General features: G+C 31.1%; 3 protein-coding genes across 3 annotated transcripts; all 3 read right to left on the bottom strand.

Moving 5' to 3' along the window:
* Positions 1–1,584: 1,584 nt before the first annotated feature.
* On the bottom strand, positions 1,585–2,442 carry LOC127075722 (uncharacterized). Its single transcript, XM_051017183.1, has 3 exons — positions 2,307–2,442; positions 2,072–2,149; positions 1,585–1,896 (listed from the first exon to the last, which is right to left on the bottom strand). The coding sequence occupies exons 1-3, from the start codon at positions 2,328–2,330 to the stop codon at positions 1,768–1,770; spliced, it is 231 nt and encodes a 76-aa protein (XP_050873140.1). The 5' UTR covers positions 2,331–2,442; the 3' UTR covers positions 1,585–1,767.
* A 5,169-nt stretch (positions 2,443–7,611) lies between these two features.
* Positions 7,612–8,432, bottom strand: LOC127075721 (uncharacterized). Its single transcript, XM_051017182.1, has 3 exons — positions 8,297–8,432; positions 8,062–8,139; positions 7,612–7,879 (listed from the first exon to the last, which is right to left on the bottom strand). Exons 1-3 carry the CDS (start codon positions 8,318–8,320, stop codon positions 7,751–7,753), a joined length of 231 nt encoding a protein of 76 aa, XP_050873139.1. The 5' UTR covers positions 8,321–8,432; the 3' UTR covers positions 7,612–7,750.
* A 12,697-nt stretch (positions 8,433–21,129) lies between these two features.
* LOC127075720 (uncharacterized) lies at positions 21,130–21,952 on the bottom strand. The gene is made up of 3 exons (XM_051017181.1): positions 21,817–21,952; positions 21,582–21,659; positions 21,130–21,397 (listed from the first exon to the last, which is right to left on the bottom strand). Exons 1-3 carry the CDS (start codon positions 21,838–21,840, stop codon positions 21,269–21,271), a joined length of 231 nt encoding a protein of 76 aa, XP_050873138.1. The 5' UTR covers positions 21,841–21,952; the 3' UTR covers positions 21,130–21,268.
* Positions 21,953–25,931: the final 3,979 nt, after the last annotated feature.

Below are 25,931 nucleotides of genomic sequence, written 5' to 3'. Positions count from 1 at the left end.
ATGTCACCGATAAATCTCTACAGGTTATCTTTTTCAAATTACGAAAGCTCACGTGATAAAAGTAAGATATTACCTTGTCATCCAATGCATCCTTATTCTGATAAGCATCCATTATGCGCCTCAGCAAAATTGTGTCAAAACATCATTTCTCATATTTAAACACACAAACACATATGATTAGACGAACAGTCATTAAAAACTGCAGTAGCTATAGCAAAAAGGTAATAATAATAACAAAACCATAAAGGAAGATTTCACGATATCACCCAGAACATACCACACCAATTGAACAGTCTTTCTCTATATCAGTAGTGACATGAGTCATCAAAGCCAGACTCCTTACTACTCCACATGCTTTCACCCGAATATCACATGGACAAAGCATGCCAAACTAAAATAAAGAAGAATACAAAATGAGGTAGTAGCATCATAAGAATACAAAAACAACAATAACAACAAACCATTTTACGTCAGCTACAAGGATCAAACAATGCCATTAAAAGTGATATATCAAGAAAGTTCCCAACCGGAACGCATATTAACTGGCTTTAATGCATAGCTTTAGCACCACTTACATTTTTGGACTTATCAGACTGTTTAAAAACTTTAGTCATGTGGGCCAAAGCACTCACATATGATGACCTTTGTAGCATCTGCAAATAAATAAATAAAATCAATCATAGAAAATGATTTGTGATAGACAATTCCAAGCCGCAAGGTGTCATGGTACCTAAGCCAAACAAAGTTATTTTGTTCTGCAGAATATCAAAAGTTTGAAAGGAAATATTAGAAAGGGAAACAATACACAACCTGTGTTACTCCTTTCCTTTCCATCTTGAACCTTTTAACCTTAAAATTTCCAGTCTTGAGAGTCCACTCCAGACCATGAGTGATTATGTCTCCATTATAAAGAAACTATGCAGATCCAAGTCCAAATCCATACATACTAAGAACAGGTTGGATTAACAAATCAACAACAATATAATGAATTAACATATAAAATGATGAAATCAGCAAAATTGGAGTTTCCCAACAAATCACCATTATCAAAATCAATGAATCTAAGAAAAATATGAATATATAAACTTTCAGTGTCATCTCAAATTTGGAATTTCCCAACAAATCACCACTATCAAAATCACCCATCGACAAACTTAAGAACCCATCAAAATTGTGGAATTGTATTATTCTACAAAATTCACATTATGAACAAAAATTCACATATATATAAGAAAAAATAACTTCAAACCCCCAAAATTACCTGATCAATAAATTTTTTTGTATATTTTACAAAATAAGCAAATTGTTCTAAGATTACTACTAAAAAAATAATATATCATTACGTATTTACTTAGTATGATATAATAGCATTTAACTTCAAAACACCAACTTGATGAGATTTCAGAGACTTACATAGCACAAAAATCAATGTTTTGATTGGTTTTTCAAATATATTCCTATTTGCTATTTGTTTTCTTTTTCAAGTTACCGATAAATTTAGTCGGATGTTACCGATAACTTTCTACAGGTTATCTTTTTCAAATTACGAAAGCTCACGTGATAAAAGTAAGATATTACCTTATCATCCAATGCATCCTTATTCTGATAAGCATCCATTATGCGCCTCAGCAAAATTGTGTCAAAACATCATTTCTCATATTTAAACACACAAACACATATGATTAGACGAACAGTCATTAAAAACTGCAGTAGCTAAAGCAAAAAGGTAATAATAATAACAAAACCATAAAGGAAGATTTCACGATATCACCCAAAACATACCACACCAATTGAACAGTCTTTCTCTATATCAGTAGTGACATGAGTCATCAAAGCCAGACTCCTTACTACTCCACATGCTTTCACCCGAATATCACATGGACAAAGCATGCCAAACTAAAATAAAGAAGAATACAAAATGAGGTAGTAGCATCATAAGAATACAATAACAACAAACCATTTTACGTCAGCTACAAGGATCAAACAATGCCATTAAAAGTGATATATCAAGAAAGTTCCCAACCGGAACGCATATTAACTGGCTTTAATGCATAGCTTTAGCACCACTTACATTTTTGGACTTATCAGACTGTTTAAAAACTTTAGTCATGTGGGCCAAAGCACTCACATATGATGACCTTTGTAGCATCTGCAAATAAATAAATAAAATCAATCATAGAAAATGATTTGTGATAGACAATTCCAAGCCGCAAGGTGTCATGGTACCTAAGCCAAACAAAGTTATTTTGTTCTGCAAAATATCAAGAGTTTGAAAGGAAATATTAGAAAGGGAAACAATACACAACCTGTGTTACTCCTTTCCTTTCCATCTTGAACCTTTTAACCTTAAAATTTCCAGTCTTGAGAGTCCACTCCAGACCATGAGTGATTATGTCTCCATTATAAAGAAACTATGCAGATCCAAGTCCAAATCCATACATACTAAGAACAGGTTGGATTAACAAATCAACAACAATATAATGAATTAACATATAAAATGATGAAATCAGCAAAATTGGAGTTTCCCAACAAATCACCATTATCAAAATCAATGAATCTAAGAAAAATATGAATATATAAACTTTCAGTGTCATCTCAAATTTGAATTTCCCAACAAATCACCACTATCAAAATCACCCATCGACAAACTTAAGAACCCATCAAAATTGTGGAATTGTATTATTCTACAAAATTCACATTATGAACAAAAATTCACATATATATAAGAAAAATAACTTCAAACCCCCAAAATTACCTGATCAATAAATTTTTTTGTATATTTTACAAAATAAGCAAATTGTTCTAAGATTACTACTAAAAAAATAATATATCATTACGTATTTACTTAGTATGATATAATAGCATTTAACTTCAAAACACCAACTTGATGAGATTTCAGAGACTTACATAGCACAAAAATCAATGTTTTGATTGGTTTTTCAAATATATTCCTATTTGCTATTTGTTTTCTTTTTCAAGTTACCGATAAATTTAGTCGGATGTTACCGATAACTTTCTACAGGTTATCTTTTTCAAATTACGAAAGCTCACGTGATAAAAGTAAGATATTACCTTATCATCCAATGCATCCTTATTCTGATAAGCATCCATTATGCGCCTCAGCAAAATTGTGTCAAAACATCATTTCTCATATTTAAACACACAAACACATATGATTAGACGAACAGTCATTAAAAACTGCAGTAGCTAAAGCAAAAAGGTAATAATAATAACAAAACCATAAAGGAAGATTTCACGATATCACCCAAAACATACCACACCAATTGAACAGTCTTTCTCTATATCAGTAGTGACATGAGTCATCAAAGCCAGACTCCTTACTACTCCACATGCTTTCACCCGAATATCACATGGACAAAGCATGCCAAACTAAAATAAAGAAGAATACAAAATGAGGTAGTAGCATCATAAGAATACAAAAACAACAATAACAACAAACCATTTTACGTCAGCTACAAGGATCAAACAATGCCATTAAAAGTGATATATCAAGAAAGTTCCCAACCGGAACGCATATTAACTGGCTTAATGCATAGCTTTAGCACCACTTACATTTTTGGACTTATCAGACTGTTTAAAAACTTTAGTCATGTGGGCCAAAGCACTCACATATGATGACCTTTGTAGCATCTGCAAATAAATAAATAAAATCAATCATAGAAAATGATTTGTGATAGACAATTCCAAGCCGCAAGGTGTCATGGTACCTAAGCCAAACAAAGTTATTTTGTTCTGCAGAATATCAAAAGTTTGAAAGGAAATATTAGAAAGGGAAACAATACACAACCTGTGTTACTCCTTTCCTTTCCATCTTGAACCTTTTAACCTTAAAATTTCCAGTCTTGAGAGTCCACTCCAGACCATGAGTGATTATGTCTCCATTATAAAGAAACTATGCAGATCCAAGTCCAAATCCATACATACTAAGAACAGGTTGGATTAACAAATCAACAACAATATAATGAATTAACATATAAAATGATGAAATCAGCAAAATTGGAGTTTCCCAACAAATCACCATTATCAAAATCAATGAATCTAAGAAAAATATGAATATATAAACTTTCAGTGTCATCTCAAATTTGGAATTTCCCAACAAATCACCACTATCAAAATCACCCATCGACAAACTTAAGAACCCATCAAAATTGTGGAATTGTATTATTCTACAAAATTCACATTATGAACAAAAATTCACATATATATAAGAAAAAATAACTTCAAACCCCCAAAATTACCTGATCAATAAATTTTTTTGTATATTTTACAAAATAAGCAAATTGTTCTAAGATTACTACTAAAAAAATAATATATCATTACGTATTTACTTAGTATGATATAATAGCATTTAACTTCAAAACACCAACTTGATGAGATTTCAGAGACTTACATAGCACAAAAATCAATGTTTTGATTGGTTTTTCAAATATATTCCTATTTGCTATTTGTTTTCTTTTTCAAGTTACCGATAACTTTCTACAGGTTATCTTTTTCAAATTACGAAAGCTCACGTGATAAAAGTAAGATATTACCTTATCATCCAATGCATCCTTATTCTGATAAGCATCCATTATGCGCCTCAGCAAAGTTGTGTCAAAACATCATTTCTCATATTTAAACACACAAACACATATGATTAGACGAACAGTCATTAAAAACTGCAGTAGCTAAAGCAAAAAGGTAATAATAATAACAAAACCATAAAGGAAGATTTCACGATATCACCCAAAACATACCACACCAATTGAACAGTCTTTCTCTATATCAGTAGTGACATGAGTCATCAAAGCCAGACTCCTTACTACTCCACATGCTTTCACCCGAATATCACATGGACAAAGCATGCCAAACTAAAATAAAGAAGAATACAAAATGAGGTAGTATCATCATAAGAATACAAAAACAACAATAACAACAAACCATTTTACGTCAGCTACAAGGATCAAACAATGCCATTAAAAGTGATATATCAAGAAAGTTCCCAACCGGAACGCATATTAACTGGCTTTAATGCATAGCTTTAGCACCACTTACATTTTTGGACTTATCAGACTGTTTAAAAACTTTAGTCATGTGGGCCAAAGCACTCACATATGATGACCTTTGTAGCATCTGCAAATAAATAAATAAAATCAATCATAGAAAATGATTTGTGATAGACAATTCCAAGCCGCAAGGTGTCATGGTACCTAAGCCAAACAAAGTTATTTTGTTCTGCAGAATATCAAAAGTTTGAAAGGAAATATTAGAAAGGGAAACAATACACAACCTGTGTTACTCCTTTCCTTTCCATCTTGAACCTTTTAACCTTAAAATTTCCAGTCTTGAGAGTCCACTCCAGACCATGAGTGATTATGTCTCCATTATAAAGAAACTATGCAGATCCAAGTCCAAATCCATACATACTAAGAACAGGTTGGATTAACAAATCAACAACAATATAATGAATTAACATATAAAATGATGAAATCAGCAAAATTGGAGTTTCCCAACAAATCACCATTATCAAAATCAATGAATCTAAGAAAAATATGAATATATAAACTTTCAGTGTCATCTCAAATTTGGAATTTCCCAACAAATCACCACTATCAAAATCACCCATCGACAAACTTAAGAACCCATCAAAATTGTGGAATTGTATTATTCTACAAAATTCACATTATGAACAAAAATTCACATATATATAAGAAAAAATAACTTCAAACCCCCAAAATTACCTGATCAATAAAATTTTTTGTATATTTTACAAAATAAGCAAATTGTTCTAAGATTACTACTAAAAAAATAATATATCATTACGTATTTACTTAGTATGATATAATAGCATTTAACTTCAAAACACCAACTTGATGAGATTTCAGAGACTTACATAGCACAAAAATCAATGTTTTGATTGGTTTTTCAAATATATTCCTATTTGCTATTTGTTTTCTTTTTCAAGTTACCGATAAATTTAGTCGGATGTTACCGATAACTTTCTACAGGTTATCTTTTTCAAATTACGAAAGCTCACGTGATAAAAGTAAGATATTACCTTATCATCCAATGCATCCTTATTCTGATAAGCATCCATTATGCGCCTCAGCAAAATTGTGTCAAAACATCATTTCTCATATTTAAACACACAAACACATATGATTAGACGAACAGTCATTAAAAACTGCAGTAGCTAAAGCAAAAAGGTAATAATAATAACAAAACCATAAAGGAAGATTTCACGATATCACCCAAAACATACCACACCAATTGAACAGTCTTTCTCTATATCAGTAGTGACATGAGTCATCAAAGCCAGACTCCTTACTACTCCACATGCTTTCACCCGAATATCACATGGACAAAGCATGCCAAACTAAAATAAAGAAGAATACAAAATGAGGTAGTAGCATCATAAGAATAAAAAAACAACAATAACAACAAACCATTTTACGTCAGCTACAAGGATCAAACAATGCCATTAAAAGTGATATATCAAGAAAGTTCCCAACCGGAACGCATATTAACTGGCTTTAATGCATAGCTTTAGCACCACTTACATTTTTGGACTTATCAGACTGTTTAAAAACTTTAGTCATGTGGGCCAAAGCACTCACATATGATGACCTTTGTAGCATCTGCAAATAAATAAATAAAATCAATCATAGAAAATGATTTGTGATAGACAATTCCAAGCCGCAAGGTGTCATGGTACCTAAGCCAAACAAAGTTATTTTGTTCTGCAGAATATCAAAGTTTGAAAGGAAATATTAGAAAGGGAAACAATACACAACCTGTGTTACTCCTTTCCTTTCCATCTTGAACCTTTTAACCTTAAAATTTCCAGTCTTGAGAGTCCACTCCAGACCATGAGTGATTATGTCTCCATTATAAAGAAACTATGCAGATCCAAGTCCAAATCCATACATACTAAGAACAGGTTGGATTAACAAATCAACAACAATATAATGAATTAACATATAAAATGATGAAATCAGCAAAATTGGAGTTTCCCAACAAATCACCATTATCAAAATCAATGAATCTAAGAAAAATATGAATATATAAACTTTCAGTGTCATCTCAAATTTGAATTTCCCAACAAATCACCACTATCAAAATCACCCATCGACTAACTTAAGAACCCATCAAAATTGTGGAATTGTATTATTCTACAAAATTCACATTATGAACAAAAATTCACATATATATAAGAAAAATTAACTTCAAACCCCCAAAATTACCTGATCAATAAAATTTTTTGTATATTCTACAAAATAAGCAAATTGTTCTAAGATTACTACTAAAAAAATAATATATCATTACGTATTTACTTAGTATGATATAATAGCATTTAACTTCAAAACACCAACTTGATGAGATTTCAGAGACTTACATAGCACAAAAATCAATGTTTTGATTGGTTTTTCAAATATATTCCTATTTGCTATTTGTTTTCTTTTTCAAGTTACCGATAAATTTAGTCGGATGTTACCGATAACTTTCTACAGGTTATCTTTTTCAAATTACGAAAGCTCACGTGATAAAAGTAAGATATTACCTTATCATCCAATGCATCCTTATTCTGATAAGCATCCATTTTGCGCCTCAGCAAAATTGTGTCAAAACATCATTTCTCATATTTAAACACACAAACACATATGATTAGACGAACAGTCATTAAAAACTGCAGTAGCTAAAGCAAAAAGGTAATAATAATAACAAAACCATAAAGGAAGATTTCACGATATCACCCAAAACATACCACACCAATTGAACAGTCTTTCTCTATATCAGTAGTGACATGAGTCATCAAAGCCAGACTCCTTACTACTCCACATGCTTTCACCCGAATATCACATGGACAAAGCATGCCAAACTATAAAAAGAAGAATACAAAATGAGGTAGTATCATCATAAGATACAAAAACAACAATAACAACAAACCATTTTACGTCAGCTACAAGGATCAAACAATGCCATTAAAAGTGATATATCAAGAAAGTTCCCAACCGGAACGCATATTAACTGGCTTTAATGCATAGCTTTAGCACCACTTACATTTTTGGACTTATCAGACTGTTTAAAAACTTTAGTCATGTGGGCCAAAGCACTCACATATGATGACCTTTGTAGCATCTGCAAATAAATAAATAAAATCAATCATAGAAAATGATTTGTGATAGACAATTCCAAGCCGCAAGGTGTCATGGTACCTAAGCCAAACAAAGTTATTTTGTTCTGCAGAATATCAAAAGTTTGAAAGGAAATATTAGAAAGGGAAACAATACACAACCTGTGTTACTCCTTTCCTTTCCATCTTGAACCTTTTAACCTTAAAATTTCCAGTCTTGAGAGTCCACTCCAGACCATGAGTGATTATGTCTCCATTATAAAGAAACTATGCAGATCCAAGTCCAAATCCATACATACTAAGAACAGGTTGGATTAACAAATCAACAACAATATAATGAATTAACATATAAAATGATGAAATCAGCAAAATTGGAGTTTCCCAACAAATCACCATTATCAAAATCAATGAATCTAAGAAAAATATGAATATATAAACTTTCAGTGTCATCTCAAATTTTGAATTTCCCAACAAATCACCACTATCAAAATCACCCATCGACTAACTTAAGAACCCATCAAAATTGTGGAATTGTATTATTCTACAAAATTCACATTATGAACAAAAATTCACATATATATAAGAAAAATTAACTTCAAACCCCCAAAATTACCTGATCAATAAAATTTTTTGTATATTCTACAAAATAAGCAAATTGTTCTAAGATTACTAATAAAAAAATAATATATCATTACGTATTTACTTAGTATGATATAATAGCATTTAACTTCAAAACACCAACTTGATGAGATTTCAGAGACTTACATAGCACAAAAATCAATGTTTTGATTGGTTTTTCAAATATATTCCTATTTGCTATTTGTTTTCTTTTTCAAGTTACCGATAAATTTAGTCGGATGTTACCGATAACTTTCTACAGGTTATCTTTTTCAAATTACGAAAGGTCACGTGATAAAAGGAAGATATTACCTTATCATCCAATGCATCCTTATTCTGATAAGCATCCATTATGCGCCTCAGCAAAATTGTGTCAAAACATCATTTCTCATATTTAAACACACAAACACATATGATTAGACGAACAGTCATTAAAAACTGCAGTAGCTAAAGCAAAAAGGTAATAATAATAACAAAACCATAAAGGAAGATTTCACGATATCACCCAAAACATACCACACCAATTGAACAGTCTTTCTCTATATCAGTAGTGACATGAGTCATCAAAGCCAGACTCCTTACTACTCCACATGCTTTCACCCGAATATCACATGGACAAAGCATGCCAAACTATAAAAAGAAGAATACAAAATGAGGTAGTATCATCATAAGATACAAAAACAACAATAACAACAAACCATTTTACGTCAGCTACAAGGATCAAACAATGCCAATAAAAGTGATATATCAAGAAAGTTCCCAACCGGAACGCATATTAACTGGCTATAATGCATACCTTTAGCACCACTTACATTTTTGGACTTATCAGACTGTTTAAAAACTTTAGTCATGTGGGCCAAAGCACTCACATATGATGACCTTTGTAGCATCTGCAAATAAATAAATAAAATCAATCATAGAAAATGATTTGTGATAGACAATTCCAAGCCGCAAGGTGTCATGGTACCTAAGCCAAACAAAGTTATTTTGTTCTGCAAAATATCAAGAGTTTGAAAGGAAATATTAGAAAGGGAAACAATACACAACCTGTGTTACTCCTTTCCTTTCCATCTTGAACCTTTTAACCTTAAAATTTCCAGTCTTGAGAGTCCACTCCAGACCATGAGTGATTATGTCTCCATTATAAAGAAACTATGCAGATCCAAGTCCAAATCCATACATACTAAGAACAGGTTGGATTAACAAATCAACAACAATATAATGAATTAACATATAAAATGATGAAATCAGCAAAATTGGAGTTTCCCAACAAATCACCATTATCAAAATCAATGAATCTAAGAAAAATATGAATATATAAACTTTCAGTGTCATCTCAAATTTGGAATTTCCCAACAAATCACCACTATCAAAATCACCCATCGACAAACTTAAGAACCCATCAAAATTGTGGAATTGTATTATTCTACAAAATTCACATTATGAACAAAAATTCACATATATATAAGAAAAATTAACTTCAAACCCCCAAAATTACCTGATCAATAAAATTTTTGTATATTTTACAAAATAAGCAAATTGTTCTAAGATTACTACTAAAAAAATAATATATCATTACGTATTTACTTAGTATGATATAATAGCATTTAACTTCAAAACACCAACTTGATGAGATTTCAGAGACTTACATAGCACAAAAATCAATGTTTTGATTGGTTTTTCAAATATATTCCTATTTGCTATTTGTTTTCTTTTTCAAGTTACCGATAAATTTAGTCGGATGTTACCGATAACTTTCTACAGGTTATCTTTTTCAAATTACGAAAGCTCACGTGATAAAAGTAAGATATTACCTTATCATCCAATGCATCCTTATTCTGATAAGCATCCATTTTGCGCCTCAGCAAAATTGTGTCAAAACATCATTTCTCATATTTAAACACACAAACACATATGATTAGACGAACAGTCATTAAAAACTGCAGTAGCTAAAGCAAAAAGGTAATAATAATAACAAAACCATAAAGGAAGATTTCACGATATCACCCAAAACATACCACACCAATTGAACAGTCTTTCTCTATATCAGTAGTGACATGAGTCATCAAAGCCAGACTCCTTACTACTCCACATGCTTTCACCCGAATATCACATGGACAAAGCATGCCAAACTATAAAAAAGAAGAATACAAAATGAGGTAGTATCATCATAAGAATACAAAAACAACAATAACAACAAACCATTTTACGTCAGCTACAAGGATCAAACAATGCCATTAAAAGTGATATATCAAGAAAGTTCCCAACCGGAACGCATATTAACTGGCTATAATGCATAGCTTTAGCACCACTTACATTTTTGGACTTATCAGACTGTTTAAAAACTTTAGTCATGTGGGCCAAAGCACTCACATATGATGACCTTTGTAGCATCTGCAAATAAATAAATAAAATCAATCATAGAAAATGATTTGTGATAGACAATTCCAAGCCGCAAGGTGTCATGGTACCTAAGCCAAACAAAGTTATTTTGTTCTGCAAATATCAAGAGTTTGAAAGGAAATATTAGAAAGGGAAACAATACACAACCTGTGTTACTCCTTTCCTTTCCATCTTGAACCTTTTAACCTTAAAATTTCCAGTCTTGAGAGTCCACTCCAGACCATGAGTGATTATGTCTCCATTATAAAGAAACTATGCAGATCCAAGTCCAAATCCATACATACTAAGAACAGGTTGGATTAACAAATCAACAACAATATAATGAATTAACATATAAAATGATGAAATCAGCAAAATTGGAGTTTCCCAACAAATCACCATTATCAAAATCAATGAATCTAAGAAAAATATGAATATATAAACTTTCAGTGTCATCTCAAATTTGGAATTTCCCAACAAATCACCACTATCAAAATCACCCATCGACAAACTTAAGAACCCATCAAAATTGTGGAATTGTATTATTCTACAAAATTCACATTATGAACAAAAATTCACATATATATAAGAAAAATTAACTTCAAACCCCCAAAATTACCTGATCAATAAAAAAAATTGTATATTTTACAAATTAAGCAAATTGTTCTAAGATTACTACTAAAAAAATAATATATCATTACGTATTTACTTAGTATGATATAATAGCATTTAACTTCAAATCACCAACTTGATGAGATTTCAGAGACTTACTTAGCACAAAAATCAAAATTTTGATTGGTTTTTCAAATATATTCCTATTTGCTATTTGTTTTCTTTTTCAAGTTAACGATAAATTTAGTCGGATGTTACCGATAACTTTCTACCGGTTATCTTTTTCAAATTACAAAAGCTAACGTGATAAAAGGAAGATATTACCTTATCATCCAATGCATCCTTATTCTGATAAGCATCCATTTTGCGCCTCAGCAAAATTGTGTCAAAACATCATTTCTCATATTTAAACACACAAACACATATGATTAGACGAACAGTCATTAAAAACTGCAGTAGCTAAAGCAAAAAGGTAATAATAATAACAAAACCATAAAGGAAGATTTCACGATATCACCCAAAACATACCACACCAATTGAACAGTCTTTCTCTATATCAGTAGTGACATGAGTCATCAAAGCCAGACTCCTTACTACTCCACATGCTTTCACCCGAATATCACATGGACAAAGCATGCCAAACTATAAAAAGAAGAATACAAAATGAGGTAGTATCATCATAAGATACAAAAACAACAATAACAACAAACCATTTTACGTCAGCTACAAGGATCAAACAATGCCAATAAAAGTGATATATCAAGAAAGTTCCCAACCGGAACGCATATTAACTGGCTATAATGCATACCTTTAGCACCACTTACATTTTTGGACTTATCAGACTGTTTAAAAACTTTAGTCATGTGGGCCAAAGCACTCACATATGATGACCTTTGTAGCATCTGCAAATAAATAAATAAAATCAATCATAGAAAATGATTTGTGATAGACAATTCCAAGCCGCAAGGTGTCATGGTACCTAAGCCAAACAAAGTTATTTTGTTCTGCAAAATATCAAGAGTTTGAAAGGAAATATTAGAAAGGGAAACAATACACAACCTGTGTTACTCCTTTCCTTTCCATCTTGAACCTTTTAACCTTAAAATTTCCAGTCTTGAGAGTCCACTCCAGACCATGAGTGATTATGTCTCCATTATAAAGAAACTATGCAGATCCAAGTCCAAATCCATACATACTAAGAACAGGTTGGATTAACAAATCAACAACAATATAATGAATTAACATATAAAATGATGAAATCAGCAAAATTGGAGTTTCCCAACAAATCACCATTATCAAAATCAATGAATCTAAGAAAAATATGAATATATAAACTTTCAGTGTCATCTCAAATTTGGAATTTCCCAACAAATCACCACTATCAAAATCACCCATCGACAAACTTAAGAACCCATCAAAATTGTGGAATTGTATTATTCTACAAAATTCACATTATGAACAAAAATTCACATATATATAAGAAAAATTAACTTCAAACCCCCAAAATTACCTGATCAATAAAAAAAATTGTATATTTTACAAATAAGCAAATTGTTCTAAGATTACTACTAAAAAAAATATATCATTACGTATTTACTTAGTATGATATAATAGCATTTAACTTCAAAACACCAACTTGATGAGATTTCAGAGACTTACTTAGCACAAAAATCAAATTTTGATTGGTTTTTCAAATATATTCCTATTTGCTATTTGTTTTCTTTTTCAAGTTAACGATAAATTTAGTCGGATGTTACCGATAAATTTCTACAGGTTATCTTTTTCAAATTACGAAAGCTAACGTGATAAAAGTAAGATATTACCTTATCATCCAATGCATCCTTATTCTGATAAGCATCCATTTTGCGCCTCAGCAAAATTGTGTCAAAACATCATTTCTCATATTTAAACACACAAACACATATGATTAGACGAACAGTCATTAAAAACTGCAGTAGCTAAAGCAAAAAGGTAATAGTAATAACAAACCATAAAGGAAGATTTCACGATATCACCCAAAACATACCACACTAATTGAACAGTCTTTCTCTATATCAGTCTTGACATGAGTCATCAAAGCCAGAATCCTTACTACTCCACATGCTTTCACATGAATATCACATGGACAAAGCATGCCAAACTATAATAAAGAAGAATACAAAATGAGGTAGTATCATCATAAGAATACAAAAACAACAATAACAATAAACCATTTTACGTCAGCTACAAGAATCAAACAATGCCAATAAAAGTGATATATCAAGAAAGTTCCCAACCGAAACGCATATTAACTGGCTATAATGCATACCTTTAGCACCACTTACATTTTTGGACTTATCAGACAGTTTAAAAACTTTAGTCATGTGGGCCAAAGCACTCACATATGATGACCTTTGTAGCATCTGCAAATAAATAAATAAAATCAATCATAGAAAATGATTTGTGATAGACAATTCCAAGCCGCAAGGTGTCATGGTACCTAAGCCAAACAAAGTTATTTTGTTCTGCAAAATATCAAGAGTTTGAAAGGAAATATTAGAAAGGGAAACAATACACAACCTGTGTTACTCCTTTCCTTTCCATCTTGAACCTTTTAACCTTAAAATTTCCAGTCTTGAGAGTCCACTCCAGACCATGAGTGATTATGTCTCCATTATAAAGAAACTATGCAGATCCAAGTCCAAATCCATACATACTAAGAACAGGTTGGATTAACAAATCAACAACAATATAATGAATTAACATATAAAATGATGAAATCAGCAAAATTGGAGTTTCCCAACAAATCACCATTATCAAAATCAATGAATCTAAGAAAAATATGAATATATAAACTTTCAGTGTCATCTCAAATTTGGAATTTCCCAACAAATCACCACTATCAAAATCACCCATCGACAAACTTAAGAACCCATCAAAATTGTGGAATTGTATTATCCTACAAAATTCACATTATGAACAAAAATTCACATATATATAAGAAAAATAACTTCAAACCCCCAAAATTACCTGATCAATAAAAAAAATTGTATATTTTACAAAATAAGCAAATTGTTCTAAGATTACTACTAAAAAAATAATATATCATTACGTATTTACTTAGTATGATATAATAGCATTTAACTTCAAAACACCAACTTGATGAGATTTCAGAGACTTACTTAGCACAAAAATCAAAGTTTTGATTGGTTTTTCAAATATATTCCTATTTGCTATTTGTTTTCTTTTTCAAGTTAACGATAAATTTAGTCGGATGTTACCGATAAATTTCTACAGGTTATCTTTTTCAAATTACGAAAGCTAACGTGATAAAAGGAAGATATTACCTTATCATCCAATGCATCCTTATTCTGATAAGCATCCATTTTGCGCCTCAGCAAAATTGTGTCAAAACATCATTTCTCATATTTAAACACACAAACACATATGATTAGACGAACAGTCATTAAAAACTGCAGTAGCTAAAGCAAAAAGGTAATAATAATAACAAACCATAAAGGAAGATTTCACGATATCACCCAAAACATACCACACCAATTGAACAGTCTTTCTCTATATCAGTAGTGACATGAGTCATCAAAGCCAGACTCCTTACTACTCCACATGCTTTCACCCGAATATCACATGGACAAAGCATGCCAAACTATAAAAAGAAGAATACAAAATGAGGTAGTATCATCATAAGAATACAAAAACAACAATAACAACAAACCATTTTACGTCAGCTACAAGGATCAAACAATGCCATTAAAAGTGATATATCAAGAAAGTTCCCAACCGGAACGCATATTAACTGGCTTTAATGCATAGCTTTAGCACCACTTACATTTTTGGACTTATCAGACTGTTTAAAAACTTTAGTCATGTGGGCCAAAGCACTCACATATGATGACCTTTGTAGCATCTGCAAATAAATAAATAAAATCAATCATAGAAAATGATTTGTGATAGACAATTCCAAGCCGCAAGGTGTCATGGTACCTAAGCCAAACAAAGTTATTTTGTTCTGCAAAATATCAAGAGTTTGAAAGGAAATATTAGAAAGGGAAACAATACACAACCTGTGTTACTCCTTTCCTTTCCATCTTGAACCTTTTAACCTTAAAATTTCCAGTCTTGAGAGTCCACTCCAGACCATGAGTGATTATGTCTCCATTATAAAGAAACTATGCAGATCCAAGTCCAAATCCATACATACTAAGAACAGGTTGGATTAACAAATCAACAACAATATAATGAATTAACATATAAAATGATGAAATCAGCAAAATTGGAGTTTCCCAACAAATCACCATTATCAAAATCAATGAATCTAAGAAAAATATGAATATATAAACTTTCAGTGTCATCTCAAATTTGGAATTTCCCAACAAATCACCACTATCAAAATCACCCATCGACAAACTTAAGAACCCATCAAAATTGTGGAATTGTATTATCCTACAAAATTCACATTATGAACAAAAATTCACATATATATAAGAAAAATTAACTTCAAACCCCCAAAATTACCTGATCAATAAAAAAAATTGTATATTTTACAAAATAAGCAAATTGTTCTAAGATTACTACTAAAAAAATAATATATCATTACGTATTTACTTAGTATGATATAATAGCATTTAACTTCAAAACACCAACTTGATGAGATTTCAGAGACTTACTTAGCACAAAAATCAAAGTTTTGATTGGTTTTTCAAATATATTCCTATTTGCTATTTGTTTTCTTTTTCAAGTTAACGATAAATTTAGTCGGATGTTACCGATAAATTTCTACAGGTTATCTTTTTCAAATTACGAAAGCTCACGTGATAAAAGTAAGATATTACCTTATCATCCAATGCATCCTTATTCTGATAAGCATCCATTTTGCGCCTCAGCAAAATTGTGTCAAAACATCATTTCTCATATTTAAACACACAAACACATATGATTAGACGAACAGTCATTAAAAACTGCAGTAGCTAAAGCAAAAAGGTAATAATAATAACAAACCATAAAGGAAGATTTCACGATATCACCCAAAACATACCACACCAATTGAACAGTCTTTCTCTATATCAGTAGTGACATGAGTCATCAAAGCCAGACTCCTTACTACTCCACATGCTTTCACCCGAATATCACATGGACAAAGCATGCCAAACTATAATAAAGAAGAATACAAAATGAGGTAGTAGCATCATAAGAATACAAAAACAACAATAACAACAAACCATTTTACGTCAGCTACAAGGATCAAACAATGCCAATAAAAGTGATATATCAAGAAAGTTCCCAACCGGAACGCATATTAACTGGCTATAATGCATAGCTTTAGCACCACTTACATTTTTGGACTTATCAGACTGTTTAAAAACTTTAGTCATGTGGGCCAAAGCACTCACATATGATGACCTTTGTAGCATCTGCAAATAAATAAATAAAATCAATCATAGAAAATGATTTGTGATAGACAATTCCAAGCCGCAAGGTGTCATGGTACCTAAGCCAAACAAAGTTATTTTGTTCTGCAAAATATCAAGAGTTTGAAAGGAAATATTAGAAAGGGAAACAATACACAACCTGTGTTACTCCTTTCCTTTCCATCTTGAACCTTTTAACCTTAAAATTTCCAGTCTTGAGAGTCCACTCCAGACCATGAGTGATTATGTCTCCATTATAAAGAAACTATGCAGATCCAAGTCCAAATCCATACATACTAAGAACAGGTTGGATTAACAAATCAACAACAATATAATGAATTAACATATAAAATGATGAAATCAGCAAAATTGGAGTTTCCCAACAAATCACCATTATCAAAATCAATGAATCTAAGAAAAATATGAATATATAAACTTTCAGTGTCATCTCAAATTTGGAATTTCCCAACAAATCACCACTATCAAAATCACCCATCGACAAACTTAAGAACCCATCAAAATTGTGGAATTGTATTATCTACAAAATTCACATTATGAACAAAAATTCACATATATATAAGAAAAAATAACTTCAAACCCCCAAAATTACCTGATCAATAAAAAAATTGTATATTTTGCAAAATAAGCAAATTGTTCTAAGATTACTACTAAAAAAATAGTATATCATTACGTATTTACTTAGAATGATATAATAGCATTTAACTTCAAAACACCAACTTGATGAGATTTCAGAGACTTACTTAGCACAAAAATCAATGTTTTGATTGGTTTTTCAAATATATTCCTATTTGCTATTTGTTTTCTTTTTCAAGTTAACGATAAATTTAGTCGGATGTTACCGATAATTTCTACAGGTTATCTTTTTCAAATTACGAAAGCTCACGTGATAAAAGTAAGATATTACCTTATCATCCAATGCATCCTTATTCTGATAAGCATCCATTTTGCGCCTCAGCAAAATTGTGTCAAAACATCATTTCTCATATTTAAACACACAAACACATATGATTAGACGAACAGTCATTAAAAACTGCAGTAGCTAAAGCAAAAAGGTAATAATAATAACAAAACCATAAAGGAAGATTTCACGATATCACCCAAAACATACCACACCAATTGAACAGTCTTTCTCTATATCAGTAGTGACATGAGTCATCAAAGCCAGACTCCTTACTACTCCACATGCTTTCACCCGAATATCACATGGACAAAGCATGCCAAACTATAATAAAGAAGAATACAAAATGAGGTAGTAGCATCATAAGAATACAAAAACAACAATAACAACAAACCATTTTACGTCAGCTACAAGGATCAAACAATGCCATTAAAAGTGATATATCAAGAAAGTTCCCAACCGGAACGCATATTAACTGGCTTAATGCATAGCTTTAGCACCACTTACATTTTTGGACTTATCAGACTGTTTAAAAACTTTAGTCATGTGGGCCAAAGCACTCACATATGATGACCTTTGTAGCATCTGCAAATAAATAAATAAAATCAATCATAGAAAATGATTTGTGATAGACAATTCCAAGCCGCAAGGTGTCATGGTACCTAAGCCAAACAAAGTTATTTTGTTCTGCAAAATATCAAGAGTTTGAAAGGAAATATTAGAAAGGGAAACAATACACAACCTGTGTTACTCCTTTCCTTTCCATCTTGAACCTTTTAACCTTAAAATTTCCAGTCTTGAGAGTCCACTCCAGACCATGAGTGATTATGTCTCCATTATAAAGAAACTATGCAGATCCAAGTCCAAATCCATACATACTAAGAACAGGTTGGATTAACAAATCAACAACAATATAATGAATTAACATATAAAATGATGAAATCAGCAAAATTGGAGTTTCCCAACAAATCACCATTATCAAAATCAATGAATCTAAGAAAAATATGAATATATAAACTTTCAGTGTCATCTCAAATTTGGAATTTCCCAACAAATCACCACTATCAAAATCACCCATCGACAAACTTAAGAACCCATCAAAATTGTGGAATTGTATTATTCTACAAAATTCACATTATGAACAAAAATTCACATATATATAAGAAAAATTAACTTCAAACCCCCAAAATTACCTGATCAATAAAAAAATTTGTATATTTTACAAATAAGCAAATTGTTCTAAGATTACTACTAAAAAAATAATATATCATTACGTATTTACTTAGTATGATATAATAGCATTTAACTTCAAAACACCAACTTGATGAGATTTCAGAGACTTACTTAGCACAAAAATCAATGTTTTGATTGGTTTTTCAAATATATTCCTATTTGCTATTTGTTTTCTTTTTCAAGTTACCGATAAATTTAGTCGGATGTTACCGATAACTTTCTACAGGTTATCTTTTTCAAATTACGAAAGCTCACGTGATAAAAGTAAGATATTACCTTATCATCCAATGCATCCTTATTCTGATAAGCATCCATTTTGCGCCTCAGCAAAATTGTGTCAAAACATCATTTCTCATATTTAAACACACAAACACATATGATTAGACGAACAGTCATTAAAAACTGCAGTAGCTAAAGCAAAAAGGTAATAATAATAACAAAACCATAAAGGAAGATTTCACGATATCACCCAAAACATACCACACCAATTGAACAGTCTTTCTCTATATCAGTAGTGACATGAGTCATCAAAGCCAGACTCCTTACTACTCCACATGCTTTCACCCGAATATCACATGGACAAAGCATGCCAAACTATAATAAAGAAGAATACAAAATGAGGTAGTATCATCATAAGAATAAAAAACAACAATAACAACAAACCATTTTACGTCAGCTACAAGGATCAAACAATGCCATTAAAAGTGATATATCAAGAAAGTTCCCAACCGGAACGCATATTAACTGGCTTAATGCATAGCTTTAGCACCACTTACATTTTTGGACTTATCAGACTGTTTAAAAACTTTAGTCATGTGGGCCAAAGCACTCACATATGATGACCTTTGTAGCATCTGCAAATAAATAAATAAAATCAATCATAGAAAATGATTTGTGATAGACAATTCCAAGCCGCAAGGTGTCATGGTACCTAAGCCAAACAAAGTTATTTTGTTCTGCAAAATATCAAGAGTTTGAAAGGAAATATTAGAAAGGGAAACAATACACAACCTGTGTTACTCCTTTCCTTTCCATCTTGAACCTTTTAACCTTAAAATTTCCAGTCTTGAGAGTCCACTCCAGACCATGAGTGATTATGTCTCCATTATAAAGAAACTATGCAGATCCAAGTCCAAATCCATACATACTAAGAACAGGTTGGATTAACAAATCAACAACAATATAATGAATTAACATATAAAATGATGAAATCAGCAAAATTGGAGTTTCCCAACAAATCACCATTATCAAAATCAATGAATCTAAGAAAAATATGAATATATAAACTTTCAGTGTCATCTCAAATTTGGAATTTCCCAACAAATCACCACTATCAAAATCACCCATCGACAAACTTAAGAACCCATCAAAATTGTGGAATTGTATTATCTACAAAATTCACATTATGAACAAAAATTCACATATATATAAGAAAAATTAACTTCAAACCCCCAAAATTACCTGATCAATAAAAAAATTGTATATTTTACAAAATAAGCAAATTGTTCTAAGATTACTACTAAAAAAATAATATATCATTACGTATTTACTTAGTATGATATAATAGCATTTAACTTCAAAACACCAACTTGATGAGATTTCAGAGACTTACTTAGCACAAAAATCAAGTTTTGATTGGTTTTTCAAATATATTCCTATTTGCTATTTGTTTTCTTTTTCAAGTTAACGATAAATTTAGTCGGATGTTACCGATAAATTTCTACAGGTTATCTTTTTCAAATTACGAAAGCTCACGTGATAAAAGTAAGATATTACCTTATCATCCAATGCATCCTTATTCTGATAAGCATCCATTTTGCGCCTCAGCAAAATTGTGTCAAAACATCATTTCTCATATTTAAACACACAAACACATATGATTAGACGAACAGTCATTAAAAACTGCAGTAGCTAAAGCAAAAAGGTAATAATAATAACAAAACCATAAAGGAAGATTTCACGATATCACCCAAAACATACCACACCAATTGAACAGTCTTTCTCTATATCAGTAGTGACATGAGTCATCAAAGCCAGACTCCTTACTACTCCACATGCTTTCACCCGAATATCACATGGACAAAGCATGCCAAACTATAATAAAGAAGAATACAAAATGAGGTAGTATCATCATAAGAATACAAAAACAACAATAACAACAAACCATTTTACGTCAGCTACAAGGATCAAACAATGCCATTAAAAGTGATATATCAAGAAAGTTCCCAACCGGAACGCATATTAACTGGCTTTAATGCATAGCTTTAGCACCACTTACATTTTTGGACTTATCAGACTGTTTAAAAACTTTAGTCATGTGGGCCAAAGCACTCACATATGATGACCTTTGTAGCATCTGCAAATAAATAAATAAAATCAATCATAGAAAATGATTTGTGATAGACAATTCCAAGCCGCAAGGTGTCATGGTACCTAAGCCAAACAAAGTTATTTTGTTCTGCAAAATATCAAGAGTTTGAAAGGAAATATTAGAAAGGGAAACAATACACAACCTGTGTTACTCCTTTCCTTTCCATCTTGAACCTTTTAACCTTAAAATTTCCAGTCTTGAGAGTCCACTCCAGACCATGAGTGATTATGTCTCCATTATAAAGAAACTATGCAGATCCAAGTCCAAATCCATACATACTAAGAACAGGTTGGATTAACAAATCAACAACAATATAATGAATTAACATATAAAATGATGAAATCAGCAAAATTGGAGTTTCCCAACAAATCACCATTATCAAAATCAATGAATCTAAGAAAAATATGAATATATAAACTTTCAGTGTCATCTCAAATTTGGAATTTCCCAACAAATCACCACTATCAAAATCACCCATCGACAAACTTAAGAACCCATCAAAATTGTGGAATTGTATTATCTACAAAATTCACATTATGAACAAAAATTCACATATATATAAGAAAAATTAACTTCAAACCCCCAAAATTACCTGATCAATAAAAAAAATTGTATATTTTACAAAATAAGCAAATTGTTCTAAGATTACTACTAAAAAAATAATATATCATTACGTATTTACTTAGTATGATATAATAGCATTTAACTTCAAAACACCAACTTGATGAGATTTCAGAGACTTACTTAGCACAAAAATCAAAGTTTTGATTGGTTTTTCAAATATATTCCTATTTGCTATTTGTTTTCTTTTTCAAGTTACGATAAATTTAGTCGGATGTTACCGATAAATTTCTACAGGTTATCTTTTTCAAATTACGAAAGCTCACGTGATAAAAGTAAGATATTACCTTATCATCCAATGCATCCTTATTCTGATAAGCATCCATTATGCGCCTCAGCAAAATTGTGTCAAAACATCATTTCTCATATTTAAACACACAAACACATATGATTAGACGAACAGTCATTAAAAACTGCAGTAGCTAAAGCAAAAAGGTAATAATAATAACAAAACCATAAAGGAAGATTTCACGATATCACCCAAAACATACCACACCAATTGAACAGTCTTTCTCTATATCAGTAGTGACATGAGTCATCAAAGCCAGACTCCTTACTACTCCACATGCTTTCACCCGAATATCACATGGACAAAGCATGCCAAACTATAATAAAGAAGAATACAAAATGAGGTAGTATCATCATAAGAATACAAAAACAACAATAACAACAAACCATTTTACGTCAGCTACAAGGATCAAACAATGCCATTAAAAGTGATATATCAAGAAAGTTCCCAACCGGAACGCATATTAACTGGCTTAATGCATAGCTTTAGCACCACTTACATTTTTGGACTTATCAGACTGTTTAAAAACTTTAGTCATGTGGGCCAAAGCACTCACATATGATGACCTTTGTAGCATCTGCAAATAAATAAATAAAATCAATCATAGAAAATGATTTGTGATAGACAATTCCAAGCCGCAAGGTGTCATGGTACCTAAGCCAAACAAAGTTATTTTGTTCTGCAAAATATCAAGAGTTTGAAAGGAAATATTAGAAAGGGAAACAATACACAACCTGTGTTACTCCTTTCCTTTCCATCTTGAACCTTTTAACCTTAAAATTTCCAGTCTTGAGAGTCCACTCCAGACCATGAGTGATTATGTCTCCATTATAAAGAAACTATGCAGATCCAAGTCCAAATCCATACATACTAAGAACAGGTTGGATTAACAAATCAACAACAATATAATGAATTAACATATAAAATGATGAAATCAGCAAAATTGGAGTTTCCCAACAAATCACCATTATCAAAATCAATGAATCTAAGAAAAATATGAATATATAAACTTTCAGTGTCATCTCAAATTTGGAATTTCCCAACAAATCACCACTATCAAAATCACCCATCGACAAACTTAAGAACCCATCAAAATTGTGGAATTGTATTATCCTACAAAATTCACATTATGAACAAAAATTCACATATATATAAGAAAAATTAACTTCAAACCCCCAAAATTACCTGATCAATAAAAAAAATTGTATATTTTACAAAATAAGCAAATTGTTCTAAGATTACTACTAAAAAAATAATATATCATTACGTATTTACTTAGTATGATATAATAGCATTTAACTTCAAAACACCAACTTGATGAGATTTCAGAGACTTACTTAGCACAAAAATCAAGTTTTGATTGGTTTTTCAAATATATTCCTATTTGCTATTTGTTTTCTTTTTCAAGTTAACGATAAATTTAGTCGGATGTTACCGATAAATTTCTACAGGTTATCTTTTTCAAATTACGAAAGCTCACGTGATAAAAGTAAGATATTACCTTATCATCCAATGCATCCTTATTCTGATAAGCATCCATTTTGCGCCTCAGCAAAATTGTGTCAAAACATCATTTCTCATATTTAAACACACAAACACATATGATTAGACGAACAGTCATTAAAAACTGCAGTAGCTAAAGCAAAAAGGTAATAATAATAACAAAACCATAAAGGAAGATTTCACGATATCACCCAAAACATACCACACCAATTGAACAGTCTTTCTCTATATCAGTAGTGACATGAGTCATCAAAGCCAGACTCCTTACTACTCCACATGCTTTCACCCGAATATCACATGGACAAAGCATGCCAAACTATAATAAAGAAGAATACAAAATGAGGTAGTAGCATCATAAGAATACAAAAACAACAATAACAACAAACCATTTTACGTCAGCTACAAGGATCAAACAATGCCATTAAAAGTGATATATCAAGAAAGTTCCCAACCGGAACGCATATTAACTGGCTATAATGCATAGCTTTAGCACCACTTACATTTTTGGACTTATCAGACTGTTTAAAAACTTTAGTCATGTGGGCCAAAGCACTCACATATGATGACCTTTGTAGCATCTGCAAATAAATAAATAAAATCAATCATAGAAAATGATTTGTGATAGACAATTCCAAGCCGCAAGGTGTCATGGTACCTAAGCCAAACAAAGTTATTTTGTTCTGCAAAATATCAAGAGTTTGAAAGGAAATATTAGAAAGGGAAACAATACACAACCTGTGTTACTCCTTTCCTTTCCATCTTGAACCTTTTAACCTTAAAATTTCCAGTCTTGAGAGTCCACTCCAGACCATGAGTGATTATGTCTCCATTATAAAGAAACTATGCAGATCCAAGTCCAAATCCATACATACTAAGAACAGGTTGGATTAACAAATCAACAACAATATAATGAATTAACATATAAAATGATGAAATCAGCAAAATTGGAGTTTCCCAACAAATCACCATTATCAAAATCAATGAATCTAAGAAAAATATGAATATATAAACTTTCAGTGTCATCTCAAATTTGGAATTTCCCAACAAATCACCACTATCAAAATCACCCATCGACAAACTTAAGAACCCATCAAAATTGTGGAATTGTATTATTCTACAAAATTCACATTATGAACAAAAATTCACATATATATAAGAAAAATAACTTCAAACCCCCAAAATTACCTGATCAATAAAAAAAATTGTATATTTTACAAAATAAGCAAATTGTTCTAAGATTACTACTAAAAAAATAATATATCATTACGTATTTACTTAGTATGATATAATAGCATTTAACTTCAAAACACCAACTTGATGAGATTTCAGAGACTTACTTAGCACAAAAATCACAGTTTTGATTGGTTTTTCAAATATATTCCTATTTGCTATTTGTTTTCTTTTTCAAGTTACCGATAAATTTAGTCGGATGTTACCGATAACTTTCTACAGGTTATCTTTTTCAAATTACGAAAGCTCACGTGATAAAAGTAAGATATTACCTTATCATCCAATGCATCCTTATTCTGATAAGCATCCATTTTGCGCCTCAGCAAAATTGTGTCAAAACATCATTTCTCATATTTAAACACACAAACACATATGATTAGACGAACAGTCATTAAAAACTGCAGTAGCTAAAGCAAAAAGGTAATAATAATAACAAAACCATAAAGGAAGATTTCACGATATCACCCAAAACATACCACACCAATTGAACAGTCTTTCTCTATATCAGTAGTGACATGAGTCATCAAAGCCAGACTCCTTACTACTCCACATGCTTTCACCCGAATATCACATGGACAAAGCATGCCAAACTATAATAAAGAAGAATACAAAAT

This window comes from Lathyrus oleraceus, chromosome 4 (genome assembly GCF_024323335.1).
Source record: "Lathyrus oleraceus cultivar Zhongwan6 chromosome 4, CAAS_Psat_ZW6_1.0, whole genome shotgun sequence".
Lineage (NCBI taxonomy): Eukaryota > Viridiplantae > Streptophyta > Magnoliopsida > Fabales > Fabaceae > Lathyrus > Lathyrus oleraceus.
This window is presented reverse-complemented; position numbering and strand designations above follow the sequence as displayed.